The sequence below is a fragment of the Dromaius novaehollandiae genome, chromosome 19, assembly GCF_036370855.1.
Source record: "Dromaius novaehollandiae isolate bDroNov1 chromosome 19, bDroNov1.hap1, whole genome shotgun sequence".
NCBI classification, from domain to species: domain Eukaryota; kingdom Metazoa; phylum Chordata; class Aves; order Casuariiformes; family Dromaiidae; genus Dromaius; species Dromaius novaehollandiae.
The window spans coordinates 7,704,663-7,728,821 of record NC_088116.1 but is presented as its reverse complement, the minus strand read 5'-3'; the positions used below and the strand labels follow the sequence as shown (position 1 = coordinate 7,728,821).

The 24,159-nt window shown below is 47.3% G+C and overlaps 2 protein-coding genes across 4 annotated transcripts; one reads left to right on the top strand and one right to left on the bottom strand.

Moving 5' to 3' along the window:
* The first annotated feature begins 792 nt into the window (after positions 1–792).
* On the top strand, positions 793–8,195 carry LOC112987394 (schlafen family member 13-like). Of its 3 annotated transcripts, none has more exons than XM_026107299.2 (6): positions 793–986; positions 1,674–1,769; positions 2,475–3,580; positions 4,378–4,506; positions 5,305–6,031; positions 6,332–8,195. In XM_026107299.2, exons 3-6 carry the CDS (start codon positions 2,482–2,484, stop codon positions 7,128–7,130), a joined length of 2,754 nt encoding a protein of 917 aa, XP_025963084.2. In that variant the 5' UTR covers positions 793–986; positions 1,674–1,769; positions 2,475–2,481; the 3' UTR covers positions 7,131–8,195. The 3 variants fall into 3 exon arrangements, with proteins under 3 accessions (XP_025963084.2, XP_025963085.2, XP_025963086.2); XM_026107300.2 differs by having other exon boundaries at positions 1,660–1,769; XM_026107301.2 differs by lacking the exon at positions 1,674–1,769 and having other exon boundaries at positions 794–986.
* Positions 8,193–22,430, bottom strand: UNC45B (unc-45 myosin chaperone B). The gene is made up of 20 exons (XM_064523362.1): positions 22,250–22,430; positions 21,895–22,056; positions 21,180–21,216; positions 20,205–20,380; positions 19,728–19,817; positions 18,786–18,953; positions 17,427–17,595; positions 16,856–17,026; positions 15,876–16,047; positions 15,009–15,309; positions 14,496–14,590; positions 13,680–13,821; positions 13,076–13,216; positions 12,747–12,874; positions 12,242–12,308; positions 11,753–11,866; positions 11,545–11,660; positions 10,212–10,329; positions 9,960–10,115; positions 8,193–9,037 (listed from the first exon to the last, which is right to left on the bottom strand). The coding sequence occupies exons 2-20, from the start codon at positions 22,054–22,056 to the stop codon at positions 8,765–8,767; spliced, it is 2,796 nt and encodes a 931-aa protein (XP_064379432.1). The 5' UTR covers positions 22,250–22,430; the 3' UTR covers positions 8,193–8,764.
* Between the last annotated feature and the right edge of the window lie 1,729 nt (positions 22,431–24,159).

Here is a 24,159-nt window from a genome sequence, read left to right as displayed (position 1 = left end):
GTGCTCCCAGTCACGACATTCCCGGTTCTCCTAGTGCCTCCCGCGTGGCGGGTGCACAGCTCCCAAACCCAGCGTCCCCATGCCTGTGCGTGACACCCGGTGCTGCGGGACGGTGGGGAGGACACGCCTGGCTGGGCAGGGGCAGAAGGAGATGAGGAGTCGCTGCCTCCAACATCCACCAGCCCGAGGGCCTGGTTCTCCCGCCGCAGGGTTGCGTAGCACCGATCACCCCACAGAAAGGGCGTGCGTAATGAGATGTGCTGGCTCAGTGAAGACAACCAAACCCCTTGCAAAAAAGAGGGAAGAAAAAATAAAAATATTGGTGGGAAAAATAAAATTTTTCTGAGACTTGAATGGAAGGTGCTTTGGAAGGAAAAGTAGTAGTATGATTTAATACATGCGTTAAAATAAAGCAGGTGCTTGCTTGGTTAAGGCTAGACGGATAAATACCACCCCATTATTTCAATGCCATAACTGATTTTTTCCTGGCAACTAGCTATTTGCAAAGAATCCTTGCAGACGAGCTGTATGTGGACATTATTTTGGAACAAAAGCACTGGCTGTGCCAGGATGAAAAGGTAAAAATACTATATCTGATGTTGCAAATAAAGATAAGCAGAGCCTATCTTCTGCATGAGTCTTTCTAGCTTGCTGTCCTTTTTTCCAGCTTGCGGGACCGTATCCCTCACTTTGGAGCTGTGAGAGCGTTAACAAAGTCGAAGCTTCCCCGAAGTCGAAGCTTTCCCACACTGACCAAACAGAGCCGCCCATGAACAGACTGGGGGCGGGAGGGGGAGATTTCTAGGCCTTTCCTTCTCTCGCTCCCTGGCCCTGATAGGCTTTGGCAGCCGGAGGGGGGAGGGCTGGGTCCCTCCAGAGACTAGTTTTGAACTTTGGCTGGAAAGAGCCGTTAGGTGTTTGAAGTCTTTGCGGCAGCTTTGTCACAGCTAAGCGCAGAGGAGAGGAAACGAAACCAGCAAAAAGGAGTAAGTTTTGTTTCTCTCAGATTTTAGCGGGCGGAGGAATCAGGAGGAGGAATGCAGGTAACACGCTGTAGGTGCTTTGTACCCCCGCAATTGCTGTGCATCGCTTCAGGACTTGCTGATCTAAAATTGACATTTCAAATACTGACGTGTTAGCCCAGAACCGAGAAAATGAGATTGGGCAAGTCCCTGTCACGTCAGTGGGAGGCTGAGATCTCATCAGCTGGACAGGTTGTCCTGTTGCAGCAAGCCGGAGGGTGGCTGGGAAAATTCCTTTGGCTGGTAGGAGAATTAACCTGCATTAAAGTCCTTGCTGCTTCGGTGGTATCTCAGCTCCAAGCTACTGGGGGCAGAGCTACATTTTTCAGCATGGCTAACTCAGAAGAAATGCAGAAAAGGCAGGAAACTCCTCTCCTGTATCATATCTGGAGGGGACGCGTGTTTTGGTGTTAGTGCCATGCAGCTCTTTGGCTTATTGCTTGGTCATAAGAAAGGCTTATCTCTGCCGCTGGAAATTAACTGCACTCATGTTGCAGGGGAGATCTCTTCTGGGCTCAATCTCATTTATCCCTAGGTGCATTTGTGCCACCGAAGTGCATTGCTGCAGGGGGGGCAGGCTGTCAGCTTAAGGAACTGGCTCTAACATAATGCAGATAAAGTTTCCTGCCATTTTAAGGTTTTTGTCCGCAGTGCAAAGTTAGCAACCAGCCAAGATTCAGCCACCTGACTTGCAAGGGTAGCCAAAGAGAGCTGAAAGTAGAAGGGCTGGCGAGTCTTAAGATCCAGGTGAGTCTTGGCACAGTCTTTCTTGAGTCATTACTACAGTCAGGTATTCTTCTGTTAATGGGAAGACCAGTCCTCTCTGAGGCATCAGGCAGATGCACTGCAAAGCATCTCTGTTGCAGATGGTTTCTTAAATGTGCAGATGCCTTCACGGTCTATGGCAATGGAGGATCGTCATATAGTCCTCCACAGATATGGGAGGATCTGATCAAATTAGTGCTTTCTTTTACTATCAGGAAGGCTGGAAAGCAGGGGCAGTACCCAGAGGGCTAAATTAAGCTTCTACTTTGCCCAGGCTTTGGAGGCAGTTCATTATTCTCTGTCTCTCTTTTGGGACAAATTCCCGCAGAAAGGCTTTTTTTTAACTTTAAGCAAGCTCTCTGTTTTGGAAGTGGAGAAATGCTCTATTGCTCTGCAGTAACTGCTGAAGGGAGCACTAGTGCATAGGCTTCACTTTACCCTTGGGAACATGAGCTACCCATAAGGGAGGTTGCAAGGCAAAAGCTTCTAAGGTTTCCAAAAAAGCAGAACTTCAGGAACATTTGGGGCTAGAACAAATGACTGTAATTTATGCTTCGTCTCTCATCTCCATGATTTAGTGCATTTATTATTTGAAGGATGGTCACTGTTTAGCAAATGTTTTTGGAAGTCTTTGGAAGATTGATGTCTCAACATAAATGGTAAGCATTTTTTTTACAATTGTTTCAGGCCCAGAATGGCCCTTGAAGAGAACCAACAGCAGCAGGCCTGGGTTGATTTAGCCACAAACTACCCTGAGGTAGTTGTGCAAGTTGGAAAAATATGTTTTGGTGAAAAATCAAGGAAAAGGATATCAAAACAGTTAAGACAAGATCAAAAATACACACTTGCCCGTGCAGTGTGTGCCTTGCTAAACTCTGGAGGAGGTGTGGTAAAAGCAGAAGTTGAAAATGAAAACTACAACTTTGAGAGAGATGGAATCGGACTGGATGTAGAAGAGATTTTTCGGTCTCTTCTTTTGTCACCAGACTTGGCAAAATACCTCGACTTCAAACAGCAAGATAATTACCTTTTGATTTTTATTAAAACCTGGAGCAGTGAAAAATCTTCCTTAAACTCTAGTAGTGCAAAGCCACGTATCTGTAGCCTGACTTCTGGGTTGTATGCAAAATGTGGTGCTTCTCTTTCCCATATCACCCCTACTGAGGCTTTTGGATTCCTTAAAGAAAAGCAAGCTGAAGCCAGGAGAGGGCTGAGCTCAGGACCAACTGCTAAAAAAAGGAAGATAAAGAACGTTGCAGGAATTAAGGATATCACAAACAATACTGTTGCTGAGTTATTTAATAGGAACCAGCTGCAGTATGGAGAGACCTTGCATTTCACCGAGTCGGGAGATGTGGAATTTAAACATTATTCAACTGAGAAGGTCTTGACTCGTGTTAAAGAGATTCTGCCTCAGTATATATCTGGATTTGCAAACAGTCATGGAGGGTATTTATGGATTGGTGTGGATGATGATAGGAGAGTACAAGGATTCAGCAGCAATGATGAAGACCTTAAAAAATTAAGCGACGTGATCAATTCCATTCAAAACAAATTAACCCTCTTCCATTTCTGTGATAATAAATGTGGACACAAAATAAGGTATGAACACAAAATCCTCAAAGTATACAGTGAGCCTGGAGAGCACTGTGGATATGTCTGCGCTGTGAAGATTGAACCCTTTACTTGTGCCGCATTTTCAGAAAATCCAGATTCATGGCTTGTGGACAACAGCAGTATCAGGAGACTGAAAGCGACTGAGTGGGCTACATGGATGACCTCCACTGATCCAGGTGCAAAAGACCTGGAACAATCCCTTTCCATTTTGGATATTCCCTTTTGTTTTCTTGTCCCTTGCCTGGCAGCGTTGTTTGCCTTAAGTATTCCTCCCTGCTTTTCTCTTTGGGCCTGACCAAATCAACCATTTGGACTGCTTTATTTCCTTGCTAAATACCTGTCTTTCTGCTACTTATGTCCCTTAGTGCTTCTTTCAGGCTGCAGCAGGTCGTGGTGACTGGAAGCCTATTATATGTTACTTCATGTTTCTGCAGTGTGAGCTCGCTGTGCCTTGACAAGGGCTGCTACTGACGTTGGACTACAGTGCGCATATATTTTTTTACATAGTTGCCATAGTTCAGTTTTTTTTCTTTCAGGCTGAATCTTGAAGGACAGGAGGAATTTGTGCACCAGTGCAAATAATGGTCTTTTCTATACCAGCCCTCCTGTTTTTTGGAGGGATTTTCCACTACTGCTGCCAGTCTAGTAGAGTTGAGAGCTGTAGATAGAGAGATTGTTTGTTGGGCAATTTTGGGGCATTGAAAGGGATATCACTAGCAGTTAGAGATCACAACAGCAGCTCTGTCTAACGTAATCTGTAAGAAAACCAAGAACAGGTCCATGGTCCATGACCTCTGCTGCTAACAAGCTGCTCTCCACATGAGCTCCAAAGGATCTGCTTATGCATCAGATTTTTTATTTTAAAGAAGAGTGAAAGATTTAAAACCAACATGAGGATAGCTTGTGGACCTTGCCCTAAGGGACAGCAAATACTCATGCTATGTCACAGGTTTTATTCTTTTTTTTTTTCTAGATCTTTCACAGTTTTCTGACACCTTTAAGCTAGAGCTCAGTCTGACAGAGAGGCCACCGCTTGCCAAGCCAGTTTATTCACATCAAGGCCTTGACTGCATTGATGATCTTCATAAACAACTGTTTCCAGGTAGGTCTGCACACTGCTTTTGCTATCTCATAGGTTTACAACATGAATTTTAAGAGTGCAGTCAAGGTCAAAGATTAGCTTGGAGACATTCTTCAAACAGGTGAAAGAGATGGTAAGAAATCTGCCAGCAACATCACATTCAAGTGCCTGATGACCCCTTCCCCAAGGTCTGGTCCCCTGCCGAATTTCAGTAGGTGTACATACCAGAGCCTAGGTAGCTGAACCTCTCTGGCGACTGAGCACAGTCATGCTGATGTCTTCCTGCTTTCAGGAAATGCTAACAATACAGTGCAAAATGGGGAAAATGGGAGAGAAAGTCACTTAGAATCAGCCCTAAATATGTAAAAAGGCAGGGGATAAGAATAGTCACTTAACTCTAAGGCTGGGACAAGACTGGAGAATCTGCTGCCAGTTATAGTCCGGCATTTCTCTGGCATTGCAAGATCTGCTGGCAGTCCAGGGGTTCTTTTACTGAGCCATTAATCTTTGTTTCTCTATCCATTAGGCAGGTCTCCTAAACATAGCTGGCATAACCTGGTCCTGTGCTGGCAGCTTTAGCAGAGGGACTGAGAGCTGGGTAGGAGATGAGGCCTGTCTGCAGAGGAAGTAGTTTTTGCAAAAGAATCTGGAAATACATGGAGTCAGTAAGAAAAACTTTGAAGAGGCAGCAAAGGTGCAGGCAGCTAGGGTGTGTACTTGTAATCTTTCACCAGTATTAATTCACACAGAATTGTTTCAGAGGGCTGGATTAGCATGTCTTAAACTAACACCAACCATTCTTCTGCTCTGCATTGTTAGTGACATCCCACAGCATAACATACACACCAGAAAAACTCACAGAAGATCTCCTCCAAGAGTATCCAGGGTTGGCTGACTTACTAAAAGAACAATTGAAGGAGCTTTCTGCAGGAGTTCTCATATTTTCCAGAAGCTGGGCTGTTGAGGTCGGCTTGCCAGAAAACCAATTCGTGATTTGTGATGTTCTCCTAATAGCCGAGGGTAGGCCACCTACCCTCTATACAGTCTGTGAATATCCTATCACTAAGATTTTTTTTGACTACTCAAGACACACAGCCTGGAGGCTGAAGCAGAAATTAGTCAACACCGGGGGCTATATTCACAAGCTATGTATAATACCAAAGCTACTGACTTTGCTTCCAAAAAACTACTATGGAAAAGAATGGGATCTGAATATTCAAGAAATGTATCCCCCAAACTATAGTGTAATTGACAGTGACAATTTGAATGCCTTACTGTGTGCTCTCACAGTAGCTTTGCTGAATTTCCAGTCCTTTTTAAGTGACCATCTTGGTTTTGAGTTTTTCAACCTCTTGACCGTCAAACAATACCAGATACTGTCAGAAAATCTTCATAAAACTAAGAAGCTGTATGTTTATGGCCTACCAGGAACAGGAAAAACTGTAGTGGCCCTGAAGATCATAGAGAAAATAAGAACTGTGTTTCAGTGTGCAAAAAATGAGGTTCTTTACATATGTGAGAACCAACCTCTGAGAGATTTTGTGAGGTAAGTGTTGCCTCCAACTATTCATTGCCATAGTCTGTTATTTGACCAGCATTTTTAAATAGCAGAGTATTGATTAGTATATGTGGTGTGCTAGGTTTCTACCATCATTGCAGTATTTGAGTTGTGTAATTGGAATGCGTTTTTAGTAAGGCTCAAATCCTTATCTTGCTATCCTGCGCTCCACTGATAAATATGACTTAAATATCATTGGCATTCACTTTGTTCTGATCAAGTATAACTAATATTTTGCAATGCACAGAGATTGCATAATTTTTTAAGTTACTTGTATTTCTTTTGTAGGCAGAAAAACATTTGCCAGGCTGTTACAAGAATAAAGTTTTTGACAGAAAGGTTTGATGAAGTAAAGCACATAATAATTGATGAAGCTCAGAATTTCCAAGATGGGAATGGTGACTGGTATAACAAAGCCGTGACTTTGACTTCATCACGACATCTCCCTAAGCCTGGCATTCTCTGGATTTTCTTGGACTACTTACAGACAAGTCATTGCTTCCCAACCGGTCTTCCACCAGTAGAATGGCATGATCCTGTAGAGTCACTAACCACAGTGGTCCGTAATGCTAACGAAATCTATGGCTATATAAAAGCAAAAATGGATGCTATCGTAGAGAAGTCTGTCCTAAATATTCCCAAACAACGTTTAGAAGGGTTATTATGTAGGGCCACATGTGCTCATGCTGTGCGAGGCTGTATTAAAAAAGAAAGCAAGCTAAATAGATATGGAATAGCAAAATATGTGGCAGAACATTGTCACAGATATCTTAAAATGGGTTATGCTCAGAAAGACATTGCTATTCTGTGTTACAGAGATGGAGAAGTAAGAGCATACAGTGAAATACTAGGATCAGAAATGATGAAATATAAGCCAAATATATCATTGAGCAAAATGGAGAGAGAGGTGGAAGAGTGCGCTGTTCTTGATAGCATCCGTCGTTTCTCTGGCTTAGAGAGAAGCATTGTGTTTGGTATTATCCCGGTTCCTGTGCCCTACCAGGAGGAAATTTATAGAAACATACTAGTCTGTGTAGCATCCAGAGCTAATTTACAGCTACATTTGCTGTTTGAACGCTGTGTTTAGAAAACCATCTAGGATCCCAAGGTGGCCCTTGGAGAGGACAGCGGTTATACTTTCTGAAAGTCTTTTGGCTCTGTGTAAAGTGTAGGCTATCGTAAAGGAAAGCCTTACAAATGGTTTGCAAACTTAGCTGCCCTTTGGAAGCCCTTACAGTCTGGTTTAAACCAAAGTTACAAAAAGGCATGGAAAAGAGATACTTCAAATGACAGCAGAATTACATCACTCACTGAAGGCTCCTTTCGAGGACTTGCAAAGCCCTACTCTCAGCCTCCTGACTGCGCAGGAGTACGTTGGCAAGTGAAAGCCAGTATGCCAGGACAGGAAACTGGAATACTTTCTGGCTTTCAGCAGCTCATTCCCATACACGTGGTAAGCTACCAAACAGCTTAAGCATCCAATATTGGAAGCCATTTTTAAAAAAACAGCCTACCTTCAGATACTCAGAAAAAAAAAAAGGGGGGGGGGGCTTCTGCCCAGGTTTCAGCTAGGAAATACAAATAAATGGCTTCTACGAAAGTGGCTTGCCACTCTGAACTCCAGAGACGGTCAGTACAGGTTAGAAAACCCACAGCTGCAAAGAGGAGAATTAGTGGACAAAGGAAACTTTGCATAAATGACTTCAGATAGCAATGGCATTTTTGTCTTGGTTTCAGACATACCAGCTAGGTAAAAATACCTGTAGAGAGTTAGGTGCAAATACTTTTGAAAGACAGAGCCAAAATTCTTAAAACTGTGCATCCAAATTTGCAGGTCCTGTGAAAACAAACCAAAACATAAACACTTAGTCTTAATACTGTTTTCCTTACAGTATAATAGCTGGAGTAGAAGGATACTGATCTGCATGTGTGGAATCACTGATGTTTATTATGATGATCCCCCATTAGAACTACTTTAAAGCACTTAATTTTACACAACAATGATCTAAAAGTAAAGTTATAGTAACTATATATGGACATTCCCACCCCCCCAGACTAAAGAAGGGACCCATAATTCTGTATTTTATATAGCATGTATAAAGAATCTGTGCTTGAATGTAAAGATTTACACAGTAAATGCCAATGTGAAAAACCGGTGGATTTGCTTCTCATTCTGCTTCTTTCATAAATCAGGTATTTTCAATATTCCCTGCTGAGCCAAGCAGTGTGTCCCCTATTAGTGCTGCTTCCTCATACAGCCTACTTGTGATGGCTTTGCATATTCATCTGAGCAGCATTAGGTATTTTGCAAGTGGTGGAAATTTAGCCTCTTTTATGAACCGTTTTCTCTTCTTCCTGGTTATGATATAAGATTACAAGGGAGAAATCTCCGAGATCCTTCATTTGCTTTAATGAAAGCAGAACAGCAGGGATTCCACACGGAAAAAGTAGTGAATTTATTAAGAGTTCATCCAGCATCCTCACACATTGGCACTCCACTTAAAGCCAATTAAAAAAATCCCATAAATGAAGAAAAAAGCACACAACTAAACATCTTCAAACCTATTTTCTGACTACAGCATGGGAAGCAATTAAACCCTCTCCTGCTGTCCCACCATCACTAGGAATCACTGAAGTTGTGGATGATTACAGAACACAATTCACTTGAGAGCAGAGATCATTTCTCAGTAGCTCCCACACACAGAGCTTTTTTGGTGCTTTTCATTTCTTTACGCCTGAGAGAGGTTTGATCAGCCCATAATCCATGCACCTTGTAAGGCAATCACGTGCTACATTAATGATGTGCTGCTTCTTGGGGTCATCTTCTTGCTTGCCAATGAAGGTCAGGATCTCTAGTAGCTCTGTCTCCACCAGCTTCTTTGCCAGTCCTTTGTCAGCACTCATTAAATTGAAAGCTATGACCAGTCCGCGGTGCTGCACTTCCACGTTATCATGCAAGCAGAGCCGCTGCAGGATTTCAAGCCACTGGGTTGTCTGCAAGGAAGGGACAGAGCATTAGTATCAATCCGAAAAAAAACTCAACCAGGAATGCAGGTTTGGCAAGGCATTTCCCAGCAAAAAGAAGCACATGGACTCACCTCTTCATATTCATGTCAGGAATGGTTATTTGATTCTTTAAGGAAACCTGACTCCAAACTTTTGAGCCCAATTTTTGTTTACTTAAAAAGTCAGACATTTTCATGGCTCTTGCATCATAGAAAATGGAACAGCTTCATGTTTAGGCTGCTGCATAATTTCTGTGCAAAGAATCTGATCAGAGTATTGACAGAGCCAAGATAAAACCAGGAGCAGAACATCCACTCCCCTTATTGATTTCCCTAGCCTCTCCTTCCACTTGATTGATCATTTCTGTTCTAACAAACCCCAAAGTCCAAATTTGACATGTGCAATGCAACAGGGTTCACGAGTTCTCAAGCACAAGTCTTCAGAGATATTAAGCTATTGCAGGGTCTGTGCTGGGCTCCCAGGACTATGAAGTTGAGATGTTTTGGGATCTGTAAAGCCCAGTAGGCATTTACCAAGCTCTTTTCATTCCTGAGTGAAGCAAGGTTTGAATTTAAGGTTATGAAATATCAGAAGATTTAAGGGTCTATAGAATATTCTGCATTCCTAACTATTCTTGTTTGACAGTTAGTAGCCTGACTTTAGCTTTAGAAGCAGCTATATAAAAATGTTACAGCTCTGAGCTGAAGTCTTAGAGGCTGGTATAAGAAAGCTGCTGTACTTTGTGCAGGGATGGGCTAGGTGCATGCACACACAGGTCTTGCTTGACCAGTGTAAGTTCCTCACTAGTAAACTGGTGGACTAGATCTTCCTTTTGAGAGGCATTTCATGGTTGAGCCAGGCCCCTTCAAGGGTATTTCTACACTGCCAATAATTAGGCTTATGGCCTTACCACTTCAGTCATCTTAGAGCAGAGTTTCTTTTGGGCAGCTGTAAGCATGGCTAAAGCTCCTGCTGCTGCAATCTGGACTTTCTCATCATCTTCACCACACAGTAACACCACCAGCTTCAGCCGGTCATTTCCATCAGCCACAAACCGCTCCTGAACCTGAAAAAAACACCAGAGAACACATTTATGAAATCCTCATCATAGTGGCTCACGAGCTGTTGCATACAGTTAAGTCCAAAATGCACAATGAGTTACCTCCTTGCTGACCACCAGGTTGCACATACACTCTGTGGCTGCCTGTCTAAGTTGGTCATGATTCTCAAACATGTAGTTTTCAATGTCTGGCAAGGCTCTCTCTTTGACTATCTTCATCCTGTGTTGAAGAGGAGTCAAAATACAGTTACAGGACATGCAATAACTGACTTATAAAATATTAGCTGCAGACAGGGGGAAGACAGGGGAGGCCTTAAAACAAGTCTGCGCCGATGGCACTGGAACTCATGACATGTGGTTCGCCCCTTGTCTAATACGGATTGAGCTCATGTTGGGTTTCCTTCTACTTGAGGAAAATGTGCTACTCCTCTTCCAGGCTATTTTACGACTCTTTTAGTTCCAAGACATTTATAAGCTATGCCAAAGGTAGCTCAAATTGACCAGTCTTCATAGTCCTGTGAAAAAATGGTTGAATCCAAGTTCGGCAGAGCTGAAAGGGAAACTAATGAAGCCACCTACCAAGGAAGCTTATGATATATGAGATTTGCTCTGCCAGGGTAAATACAGATGCTCTGTCATTGCTATTCTTGCAAATAAAATGAACATACCAAGGGTGAGAACAGAACCAGTGTGGTGAACACACAATGAATCCAGCATGGTTGGATATCTTTGAGGACTGCAGGTACCAAGGGTATAAAAGTTCTATCTAGCTTGAAAGGGCTGGCAAGGACATTATCTCTGGTTCTCCATCCATCCCAATGCATGGAGGACTAAGCATGTAATTTTAAGATCAAATTAAGATGAATGAAGTCTAGCAGCAATGGTCCTGCCCTCCTCTTCCCTAGCACTAGCTTTGTGCTGTCCTAGGGACTTTCAGGTCAATGAACTGACTTGGTGGGAAAGTAACCCAAGGAAAACAAAAATCAGTATTTTGCTGGTCTGTTTTCAGGCTGGGTGACCACATGAATGTTAGTGCTGGCACAGGAGGCAGAGAAATGCACAGCCAGGGCAAAGCGAGAGAGGAAAAATATAGGTGAAAAATGACCAATTTTGTAAAATTTGCATTAAACACATATAATTTATAAAAATCTAAAGTTGTTTTAAAAATTAATCCTGTCCACAAACTCTGAGAAGAGGTTAAGGGAATTGGCATGTGTAAAACAGATGGGGGTTTTTTTTTGGGGGGGGGGGGGCGGGGGGGAGGCAGAAGCCCCCAAAAGCTCCATAACAGACTGAGTTGCATCAGGGCTTTTGGCAGCTCTACACTGAGAGCCCAGAAACAGATCTGATATATTCATTCTCAGCTTTTCTAGAACGCTTCACTCCTGATGATGTATGCAGGGAAGGAAGAAAGTCAAAAAGTAGTTGAACTCACCTAAGTCTATCACTTCTTCCTGAAAAGTTAGTGAGACCTAACAGAGCCTCGTAATTCTGGAGGCCATCCCTCTCTGTGTTCAGCAGGCTCACGAGGGGCCTCACCACCTCGTACACCTAAAAATAGAAACAATATCACTGCTTTTCCAGCTCCCAGGTCCTGGTGATTTCTGTTTGCTAAAGGAATTGCCAAGATTGTTTTAACTTACCCTCTCCCCTGGGAACGCAATGTCTGGATTGGAGATGGCAGCGATTTTTGCCAGAGCATGAGAAGCCTTTATCTTGCCTACATCTGTGCCTTCCACAGCCAGAGGTATCAGGGCCTGGTGACCAGAGTAAAGCATGAAATGCCTCAGAGAAGATTTACAGGATGGACTTGATATACTAAAATGAGTAACAAATATCCTAAAGCTTTGGAGGAGAGGCCTTCAACCTAAAGGCTGAAGGAGAAACGCCACTGGACTGTAGTCCACAAAGATGTCTTGCTTTTGTTCTCAAATAGGCACCACACCAGAGCTTGTAACTCAGTCGTTTCAAGATTGCTTCTTTGGCTTAAAAAGATAGGACTGAGGTATCAGTCCTGACACAAGGGCTACTAAGCTCTTCCTTTTCCGCCACCTTCCCTCACTGTAGCCACACTGCAGGCTCCCAGACATTAACTGCACATCAGAATGGGCTACAAACATAAGAGTAGTCACCTTTCCACCACCTTGAGCGACAATAGTCCCACGGTCCTTGGGGTCTTCACACAAGGCAAGGAACACTCTGTAAAAGCACAGTATCACTTAGTGAAACAGCCATGCTGGAAGGCAATGAACCTTCTTCACGGGAGGAGGGTAAGGCCCTGTGGGGAAGCCAGACCTAGCAGGTAAACTCCAGACGTTTAACCTAGTGCCCAGGGCACTCTAGCAAGAAGCAAATGGCAGAGTGAAGAGTTTTCAGGCTCATAAGACTGCATTTAGAGAACTAGAGATTCAAAATGCATCCTAGCAAGACAGCCTTGCAAGCTGTCTGCAAGGTCAGCGTGAAGATTTTCATGAAGTTGCTCAGGAAAACCTTTCTTTTAAAATCTTTCTTCCACCTTCCTTTCATTCCACCCCCATAGGCAGAATGCACCACCCCCGGAACCAGCCCAGGCCAGGCACCCATCCAGGGGTGCAAAGGCTGGCCAACACTCCCAGCCCATGACAGCAATGAAGGCACCTGGCTATGAGCTCCTTGCTCTGGTCCGTCAGTATGGCACTGTCTGCCTTCACCATGCAGGCCAAAGCAGAGACAACTCCAGCTTTCAGCAATCGTTTCACCCGCTTCAGAACAAAATCCTTCTTGTCCTGAGGGGAACATTGGGAAAGGATTAGCCCCTTAGCAGCTGCCATCTCACTGACCACAGTCAAGCCTGGTTGGATAGCAAAGCAATTTCAGCCTAGCAGGCTGGGAGCCAGGAGACCTGAGGTCTGTGACAGGGGGATACACCAAAGAAAGTCCTCAGATTTGGGCATCTCCTCCCAGTTCCCTGTCTGTACACAACCTACCTTTGGATGCTCCTCAGGCACGTGCTGCTTGGAGAATTTTGCCAGTTGCACCAGCTCTGGGACCAGATCCTTGGTATCATAGCTGTTGGTACAATTCACCAGTGCAGAAGCCACAGAATACAAGATAGTCTTGTCACTTGTCTGCACAGGAAAAATAAAGCCATAGAGACATGAGAGGATGGAGAGGACATGGCAGGGGACAGGTCCCCTTGTTGTGCAGACCACCATGGTGGCAGTCCTAAGCTGAAGCCCTATAGGCCTATCCCTAGCTTTGTACCCAGGTACTATAGCAGGGGCTTGGAAAACCAGAAGTTTTTACAGCCAAAGAGGATGTGGTTTCACCAGATGCTGTCAACATCTTGATGCTTTTGGCTTTCATGGAAGAACACCTCTTAAAGTTGCTGAAAGTAAAGGCAAGAGCAACCTCCCTCAGCCTGAGGAGAATACCAGGATGATAACAAGCTTAAGGTGTCTCAGTGCTAACCCAGAGATGAGGAGTTGGGCTCATAACTCCTCCTGCCTGGGTAAATGTGGTGTTGGGATGCAGAGCTGTGAGAACTTGATGCTACCAGAGGAATGAGAGAATGGGGTAAGAGGGTAGGACCTTGGCTAATTCAAACATAGCTTGCAGGGCTGGCTCATCTTCAACAAAGTCATCTTTCACATCTGCATCGAGGGTTAGATACGCCAGCCCTTCCACAGCCCACTTCCTGGTGCGGGTATCAATGCTGGTGTTGCACAGCCATCTAGAACAAAGACAAGAAACATCTATAGTGCTGCCTCAAGAGCGAGGAGTGATTTTGTCTGGGAAAGGGGGGAGGAAAAACAAAGAGGCACCAAGAACAGTTTCAGGCCTGAACCTGCATTCAGTTCTGCTGCAGCTCCTAAAGACCATAGGTGCTTCCCCTGAGACAGGACATGTTCCCATGGCCCTCTTGATGGATCTAAAGGCTGCAGGGGAACGTGGACCAGGACAGCTACTCAACACCGCTTTGCCTTGCCCATCACAGGATGCCCTGCTGTCTAGTGCTAATAGCAACAGTCACATCCTGACTTCATGCCAACCCCTTGATAAGTTCACTGGGTAAATTCACCCTTAAGAGGTACTTGTGCATATTATAGAAAGCACCTGATTAGCCTGTACCACTTGGGCAAAGAGGGAGGGGCCATCTCTGCTGTCCTTCTTGGGAAGGGAGTGAGGGATAAGGCTTATCTGGATCTTGAGTAGCAATGAGGCAGGAAGAACGTATGGCTGATTGAAGCACAGAAAAGCTCCAGGTACCGAATACAACTGCTTCGTGGGCATTACCAGCTGTCAGGCAGCGATAGCCAATGAAGGCAATGTGTGGGCAGGGGAAAGAGCATACTGTATTTTGCAAAGACTGGAACAACAGAAGGGGAAAAAGGTGAAATCACTCACTTTCGACACTGCTTGGCTAGCTTTTCAGTGGACCCCTCAGCAAACTGCCGTAGCCCATAATCAGTGCCTCCTGCTGAGCCCAACTTGCAGAGACCCTGAGGAGAAAGAGAATACTCTAGCTAGAAAAGCTCATTAGTCCCATAGCACGGCTGCTCAAAACCAGCCAAATCCCTTGTCTAACGACTGAAGTCAGGTCTAACCTTAAGAGGAAAAACAAACATCCTAATACATGGTAGATTTTTCAGCTTGTAGCACAGCAAAGTTCAGATTTTGTGTTCTGATTAGATGTCTTTAATGGAAGATTAACCTGTTTTGCCTTCAAAGTTACCCATAATCCCTATTCTCTTGGTCTGCCCTCTCCTCTCTGCTTGGAGGCAGAAGCACCATAAACCATTCCCCAGCTGAAGGTGAGAGACCCTGACACGCTCCCAAGACCTTCCTCCTCTCCCAAGTCCAGAGACAAGGTGGTGAGCACCGGCAGGCAGTAAAAAGGCAGGCTGCAGACATCCTTACCACCAGGGCTCGAATTTTGATCTTCTCATTCTTGGTCTTCTTGTAGATCTCCTTCAGGAGTGTCACCCCATTGGAGATGATGAAGGTGGCCCGACTCAGTTTGGTGGAGGCATGGATGAGGGCTTCCACAGCCACCAGCTGGTCAATCTCCCTCTCAGACCCACACAGGGCAACCATCATCTCCATGACTCCTTTCATGCCTAGCAGCTTGTTGCCCAAGTCAAAGGGCCCTTGCAGTACTCCAGACACTATCTGGATGGCATGGAGTGTCTTATCCATGTCCTGAGGGTCGATTTTGCTCCTGCATGGGATAGAGGGAGTCAGCATGTGGTTCACAGTGGCTGCTTGCTCTTCTCATTCCCCTGTGCAGCACAGGGGACATCCTCCATCAGATTGGAGGCAATTTGCAAACTGGATCCATTGCTACCACTCCCCACAGGAGAGCTGGAGCATGGGTGAAAGGTGGGACGAGGTTCTGAGGGATGTTCAGTTTGCCAGAGGGATCCCTTCTGCTGAGCTCAGGCAGTGGAAGCAGGGATTCAGAGGGTAGTTTTGTCTCAAGAGGATAACAGATCCCTTGTTTCTCTGCTGAACTGAACTCCGCTGGTGAAAAATACAGGTATTTGGGACACAGCTGCACCCAAATTGACACAGAGGTTGCAATCCAGCAGGTAGGAGTACAATGTGAAGATCTGGACATGCTTTCTATTCTCAGCTGAAGTATTCTACAGGATCACAGGCAAATCACATCATCTCCCAAGGCCTCAATTAGGCATCTAAATGGATTGAAAGTGCCTCATCTCTTTAAAACCTCCTACTCCTCTGCCTCTGGGCTTGCTCGGTCGCAGTAAGCCAGCCCTGACTCACTTGATGTACTCTTCGCAGATCACCCGGTAATTGTCACGCTCTGGATCGCAGCGCAGGTCATCATAGAGTTTATTTAGGAGGACAGACGCAGTCAGCTGGGTGTTCTCTGTCAACGGCAGGCAGTCAGGCATCTCAGGAATCTGGCCCACCACCTTCAGTATCTTTTTTAAGCCTGGAAACATAATGAAGTAATAGGGCTTCAGAGGGAAGAGGGTCTGTACAAAATTCAAGCTACAAATTTGTGGTTTCTTGCAATGAAATATCCAGCTTGGGCAGTTTTCAATTCCTTTACAGCCTAATTACATCTGAGAATCTTTGTCTAAGGCTTATATTTATTGAGCAGGAGGTTCTGCTTTGAGGTTACAGGTTTGCAGCATCAAGTGCTTATTCAGCTCTCAGAATAAAATAAGCAAACTTGTGCATTTGGTCCCAAGCTAGATCAGTCATTATTGTAATGAAGCATTAAACCCAGCCTGGAAGGCTTTGACTGGGGAAAAGTCAGTGGCTCCCAAGCAATTGTGAATGTCTTAAGCCTTCTTTCATTGCAAGCATTATTAAATAACTTCTACTAAAATAGTAATATATGCAATAGAACTAATATAAAACACACACCCCACACAAATCCCTTGTCTCCCTCCAGCTTTGAAATGACCCGTTTAAGAAACTGGGTCTGCAGTTGTTCATCTGTCCTACCCAAACTGAACAACCCATCCAAGCCAAATCCTCCAAACGTTAGCAAACACATTACAATAAACTGGAGAAGTTCTTTGGAGCTAATCCATTAGACACAAAAATTCTTCTTATTCTCATACACAGGTTTTGCTCTCGGTTTTAGAGCTGTTTCCAGCTATTCCAGCAGTCTCTGCTCCAGGCTTGCATCCACCAATAAAAAACAGAGGAACAGTTTTACAGGTATTCAGGTAAGATTATACAGTTCCATGTCTCCCAAACCAGCGTGAGGATGGAAGGGAAGGACTCACCATTGTCGATGACAAAGGTGGTCCTACTGTTGTCATGGTCCTTCGGATCCTTCCTCGGTATATTCTTGTTGAGGAGGTTGAGGGCTCGATCTCGTCCTTGCCCCGATACTTTCTTACTGACCAACATATCCAGCAAATGCGTTGTGATCATCCTCAAATCTTTTTTAGTATCTGCGCAGAATCAAGGCAGCACCAGCCAGTTAGAAGCCTCCCCTGAAAGCTAGGGAACCCACTGAAAACCATTCAAAGGCATTGCATGACTGGAACATATGTATTTAAAGTAACAGTGAGGACGAGAACTGTGCGCACATTGTGGTAGAGCAGCTGAGGAAGGAGTTGGCAGCTGCGCTCGCGAGCCATTATCTGGTTTTCAGTGCGCCCCGAGCGAATCTGTTCCTTCGCGACTGCCTACACAGCACCTCCAGGGCTGCAGCCTCACTGGGTGCTGCACCATCGTGGCTAGAAATTATAGCCAGTTCCCCAGAGGAGGAGGAATAGGAGGGACATGCCAGGTGCAGAGCCCTGCCCTCCTCACTCCTCGTCCGATGCCCGTTTGGTCATGCACCATTACCTAACACCAGGGCCTCCTCCTTGCCGTGATGCTCCTCTTGCCCCTCGCCCAGGAAGCAGTCAATGATGCTCTGCAGGAGGTTGCAGACAGCCAGGGAGATTTCTTCGTTGTCTACCGACATCCACATACAAATGCTGTCGATGCCTAGGTAATGGAGAATTGCGGTGGCCTGGCCCCAGAGAGGAGAGAGCAGAGCAGCCGTTAGGGAGAGGTATAAGCTGATCCTTCCTGTACCCTTTAGAAAAGTGAAGCTTGGCTTGCACAAAGCAAGTGTTTTCCTGTGTGAATCCCAAGTCTGTACAGGGAGTTTTGCTTATCAGCCGTATCTTCATTTCTAGTAAGACAACTCCTAAAATCCAGAGCTGACAGTCATAATGTGCTATTGCAGCCAGGTTGTTGAGATGAGCGTGGTCAGATTTTGAAGAGGCCTTTGCACAAGGGCTGTTAACAACAAAGAGCCTGTTTAGAGCAAGAACCCCATCCTGCTTGCAGCAAACCCAGTGTCGTCACGCAGTGCATTCCTGCGCATGGTGACATCAGTGACTTGGGGAGGCATGTTCGGAAATGCACGGACCTACAGGGCTTTGCAACACAGCCTTTGGCATGTGACAACACCCAATGCTTCAGAAAGAGAAAATGGGTCCCTACCACACTGGATTTTTATCTGGTGTATTTATCTTTTATTGTGTCCCAGGTCCCCCTATCTCTCCTTTGTACAGTCACACCAATACATACATTCGCATGTGTCTATCCCCTGCTTCCAGCCATTTGACAGACAGGGCTTTCTATGAGCCATTTTACACTACAAAAACTGTCTTGGTCTGGAGTAACATAAAATCTGATTCAGGGAGCACCGTGACTTGGGATCCTTTCCAGCAATCTTTACTTTCTTCCAAATCCTCCCTGTTTTTCTTCACCTAAGGAGTCTTGGATAACTTTCCTGAAGGCTGCAGAGACTGTGCGACTTGTTGCTTCTTTACAGCCTGCGATGAGGGACTCAGGTTTCTCAGAGGATCCAGCCTTGCTGACCACCACTCACCTGGTAAGGACTCATCATAAGCCTTGTTTCACAAGTGCACATGTAAGGCACTGCAGGGAACATGCACAGCTCTGACCCTGGAGATCAAGAGCACAGTCCTGACACTTTCTGTACTTTGTAGTTTCCCACTTGCTCATTTGTGCCCCCCGCCCCCAAGAATTCAAATTTTCAATCATAGAATTTCAACTTTTCCTGCAAGAATCAGAGGGAAAAGAAGAAATCGCCACTACACACAAACACATTGTGAACCGCTGTGATCTTCCGTTCCCCCAGTTGCATGGAAATAGCAGTGAAAGTCCTAAAAGGGCCCCGTTGCTTACTCGAGCTTTATGTCCCGTGCACATGCCGGAAAGCGTCCTCACAGCTGCCAGGATCAACTCAGCATTTTTGGTTTCTATCAGCTGCAGCAGCAAGTTGACCCCGTTGTTCTGGAATATCCTCTCTGCGCCTGCTTCCTCCCGCCCAAGGACTATGAGGTTGTTTGCAGCCTAGAGGAGACAGCAACCAGGAGTTAGCGACCTGGAGTTAGCAGCACGGCCCTGCTGGCAGCCTCCAAAATGCATCTGTGCAGCTCTAGGGAGCATTGGTCGCAGGAGGAGCTGCAAAAGTTCAGGACAATGTTATGAAGCATGATCCTCTCCTCCTGAAACAGCTTCAGGAACAGCACAGAAACTGGACAGAAGGTTATGAACTTCTTGCAAAATATCTGCTCTCTTTTGCCTCCCCTCCATCCTTGACCATTGCTAGCAATAACTAAGAATTGGTCCTGACAGCGAGATGTGGAGATGCCCTGGTGGGAGCTGCAGGGTGGCCCTCACCTGACAGCTACAGTGGACAAGCTCTGACCCTGGCAGGCAGTTTCTCCAGGGACATCTGAGGACTGACTTTGCTCCTCTTGAGAAAAGCGGGTCACTACTTGGAGGGGAAGATGGGGATGGTGGCAGAGGTGGGCCTGAGCAGCCCAGCTCCGAAAGGAAACTCTGTCTGAGCCCAGCTTCTGTATTTTGGGAGGTCGGTCAGCTTCCCCTGGCACAAGGGTGATGCCTCTTTGGACATCTCTGCGAGGTGTCTCTGCAAGTTCGGTTCCCCTCCTTGCTCCTTACCTCATCCTCCGTCTGGGGAGGGCAGGGAAGGGAACGCAGCCCGCTGCTCCGCGGCGTGCCTCTGGCATTAAACAGCTGTTTTGTCAAGCCTGGGGCAGTTCTCACCTTTTCGCGCTTGGCATTAAACAGCTGTTTTGTCAAGCCTGGGGCAGTTCTCACCTTTTCGCGCTTTTCTTTCTCGCTGTTCTCATCCAGCAGAATTTCAAACATCTTCTGCACCCGCATGTCCGTGGAGAACTGAATGCGCAGCTGTACCAACACAGGAGAGCACACGGGAAATCGGAGAGGCAGAAGATCCAGGGGGAATCTTCCCGCATCACTCCAAGGAAACCACAGACCTCAAAACTGCAGGCAATCTAAGCTGCCTAAAAAAATGGGCTCCACTTCTCAGGAAGTAACATTGCCCATCTCAGACTCAGGACCTGGCTGCCACGCTTAATTGAACCACTGAGTCTGACCCTCAGATTTACATGCTTCAGGCATGAGACTCCAGTTAACAGAGCCCATTTATCTCCTTCCACTGTTAAAAATTTTCAATGTGACCAATAATCTGCATCCCAGAGCAAGGATTTCCCTCAAATGTCCCACACCTGCTTTTCTGGTCTGTGAATCTGGGACTGTTTCCATAGCATTTACCTTCTCCTGGATGTCAGCTCCCAGTCGCCTCAGGGTCTCCTGGAAGTTTTTGTTGTGGGGTTCGATGGTAGCACATTTCTGAGCATCTTTGAATGCTTGGTCCAACTTCCCCAACTTTTCCAGAGCCTGGCTGCGCCGGAACAAGGCTTTGATATCCGAAGCATTGATATCAATAGCTGGGGAAGTGATCCAAAGCACCGGCCATCAGTTTGCTTCTGGAGGGTTTCCCGTGTAGTTATCTGCTTCATAACACATAACCCGCGTCCCTGGAGCCACAGCAGCTCCCAGCCTGCGACGCCGGGGGCCTCTCGCTTGCAATGGCTGGTATCAGCTTTAAGAGCTGCCAGCTTTAGTGAGAAGAAATGCACAAATGCGGAAAGAAAAGGTACTGAAGCAGCAGCTTAGAGAGGTCATTAGCAGCATCCAAAACACTGCATCTCTCTACCATGACACAAAGAGGGAACAATATTGGTTTACAGGCCTCCAAGCCCTCCACGTGCACCTGGTTCACTTTTCCTCCTTTTCCCCTCGAAGTTCACTCACAGATCTGCCAAAACGAGCTCAGCAAGATCTGACGCCAGCAGCTTTCACTGAGACTATTTTTGTTTTGCTGTAGGTGTGTGCATGCGGCATGCTGCTTTCCCCCTCCCCAGCATCCTGCACCGGTCCTGTTGGGGCGGGGATCTGAGGAGAACAGCAACATTTATCCTTAAATTTGGAAGGAACAAGCCCTTTATTCAGTTCTTCGTGAACATCGTGCATTCAGGTCAGTGTTAACATTGCAAGCAAGCAAATCAGCAGCTGAATCACGTACTAACGCTGAGCTGTACAAGTAGAGCGCACTGCAGCTCGTATAAGCACATTATCTTTGCATCTTCTCCGTTAATTGCCCTGTGGCCCCAAGACCATCTCCAGCAGGCTGGAGCATGCGGACCCAGCAACGCAGCTCGCTCCTGCAAACAGCCTCCTCCTTACCTCGAGATGCATCCGAGGCCGCCTTGACGTATTCCTCCTGTCAAGCCGGGAAGGAAGGGCAGTTCATTAGCAGGACAGTCAATTAGCAGGATATATCCACATTACTGATGCATACTGTGAGCTCTCTGCTTCCACTTACTACTCAGACACCATGAGAACTGAGAAGTAACAGGCTTTTTCAGGAACATGCAAGTGATCTGAAATCCCACAGCAGCTCTGCGGGGAGCTGAGATGGTTTTACTATGGGTGCTAATAACTTTTCTTTTTGCACCAAGATCCACACCTGCTTCGCTTGTGCTGCAAAATGCAAGCAGGAGAGAAGCCTCTGCACCCAAACGACGTAGCATCCCCACCACCAGCAGCATCTGAAGGAGACGCATCCCGCACAGCGTCAGCTTCGCTCCTGCCGAGACGCTGTTTGAAAAAGCACCTTTGTACGGTGCTGCCACTGCCTAGAAATCTCCGGGGAGATCTCCGGCTGGCTGTGGGGACGCCAGGCTCACGCAGCAAAGGGAAGAACAGATTTGAGCCCATGCCTTGTAAACCATTGCCTCTGCTCCAGCACCCCCCCGAGACCCTGTCTCTCAGGGTTTCATTAAATAAGGGGACGAACGGCAGAGCTGAGTGCTGCGAGCGCCCTCGGCTGCCGCCCTGCTCCCGCGTCCCGGCTCTCGCCCCGCTCCCGCCCCAGCCCAGCCGGGAGCCCCTCTCCCACCTTTTTCAGGAAACACGCCGCCCTATTCCTGTACAGCACTGCCTGCAGCGCCCGGTCCTTGCTGAGCTTTATAGCCCGCGTGTAGCTTTGAACGGCTTTCTCATAATCGCTGGCCTGGAAGTATTTATTGCCTTCCTCTTTCAGCTGGATGGGATCCTCCATCTGGAGAGCAGAGAGGTGAAAAAGTGATGCAAATTTTAGCCTGCCTGGGAATATCAAGGAGTTTGCGCCCCTTCTGCTCGCGGCTGCCGTACGCCGGGGTGCTGGCGTATCCCTGGGTGAGCCGGGCCACCGAGCCAAGCTGCGCCCTGGTCCCGACGTGTAATTAATACACACGTCGATAAAAGCTGTTTACCGGGCTGAAACGTTGCAGAAAGGCCCAAGCTGCTCCTCAAGGCTGTGGCTTCTCAAAAGTTTCTCCCAGTGCTGCGGATCCTCAGGGGTCGATTAATAAAAGACAAAAGAGTTGAAGTCGGCCAGCGCCACGGAGGGCCCGGACAGCTGGGAAGAGCCCGTCTCCCTCGCCTCCCGCTCCAAGTTTGGGCAGGACCCGGCGGCTCCTGGGGCCCGTCAGCGTCGCCTGTCACCGCAGCCTGTCCCCACCTCTCCCCCCGCTGCATAGCACCCCGGGAGGGCGGCGCGCCAGGGCACCCGCCACCGGCCCCGCTCCGGGGACACCTGCCCTCCCGGGAGGCACCGCTCCGCCAGGAGAGCCGTCCCCGCCGCCGAGCCAAACCGCAGCGCTCCGGTACCTGCGGAGCGGCACGGGAACAGGGGGGTCACGCCAAAAAAGCCCCCGGCTGGGATAGTTGACCCCCAGCCCGGCGCTCCGACCCTTTTCCCTTTCTATTTAAGGAAGCAGGAGACAGCTGAGCCGCTGGAGCAAGTGGCCCTGTGCCGGCAGCTGCGGCAGCGCCCGGCACCTTCCAGAAGGCACTCGGGAAGAAAGCCGATGCGGATCCGGCCCTGCCTCCTCCTCCTCCTCCCCATTTCACAGCCCGCTGGACGCAGCCTGACGCAAAGGTCTGACCAGAGCGCGTTGGCCCACTGCTGCAATGAGCGCCTCAGGTCTCGATTTGAGCAACACAGGGCAGGGAACTGCTGAACTCCTGCAGAACAGAGCTGAGCTTGTCAAACCTATGTATTCTTTAGCCCACGGAGCATCAGGAATTTTGCTTTGCTGCCTGATCTCCCCCAACGCGCAGGCCGTGAGCTCCTGAGCACCACTGCCAGCATCCCGGCTACAAACCGAGCAGGGGGAATTGGCAACAGCGATGGGGAGATCCCTGACCGAGGGGAGCAGGGGCAGATCTGTAACCACACTGTTGCTCTGATATAGCAAAGCTAAGCTATACCTGGTGATGTGCTTCCATGCTAGGGCCCTGCCGAGAAAAAATAGGTTATGTTTAGTCCTGGTGATCTGGGTTGCAGCTTATGGGTCTTACACAGAAAGAATTGGCACAAGGCTGCTCTGTCCAGCTCTCCTACAGCTGCATCAGCTCATGTCTTAGCTCCTCCACCCTGTACGGGCTGGCACCGCTCCGTGCCCGTTATCTGTGCGGGAGGGGGCTGCAACGCGGTTTGGAGGTCTCTGCACCATGTCCCCTTGCAGAGAAGTTTTGGGCATCCACCTCTTGAGTGGAGCACAGCGATGGGTCCACAGAGGCCACATCCGTGGAGGGTGGAAGAAGCCCCTTCTGCCACACATGGACTCAGCGCCGCAGCTTTCCCAGGGCTCACTTTTGACTAACACACTGGAAACACCGCCCCGTATTGCGTTAGGTAGGGGAGAAGGGCCAGCTTTCTTCATTCCAGTAATTCCTGTGACTTATAGCAAGTTATCCAGGGCAAAGTGAAGTTGTTCAGGATATCTTAAATTATCCCAGATAAAGGCTTCATCCTCACCAGCAGCAATATTGCAGGTGCTTTAAACACACTAAATTACAAAATAAAAACGTCTGATGCTACTACTGCTCGAGACAGCGGCTGCAGTGGCTGTGGCCTGCAGCTCCCCACGGCGAGCGGTTTGGGAAGGGGTAACAGCCGCTGCACAGCACCGACACGCAGACCCAAACGCCGGGGGCCCTCTGGAGGCCTCGCCTGGGAGAGCAAAAAGCCTTTTTTCCCTGGAAAATTCATCTCTTGGGGGATGAGAAGGGTGGCAGGCCACCGGCCTCCCCGTGGGACGAGTCACTGCTCAGAGGAGCTGCCCCTGCCCGACCCACCGGCACATGAGGGGCCGCTGGCAGCTCCCGCCACAGCCAC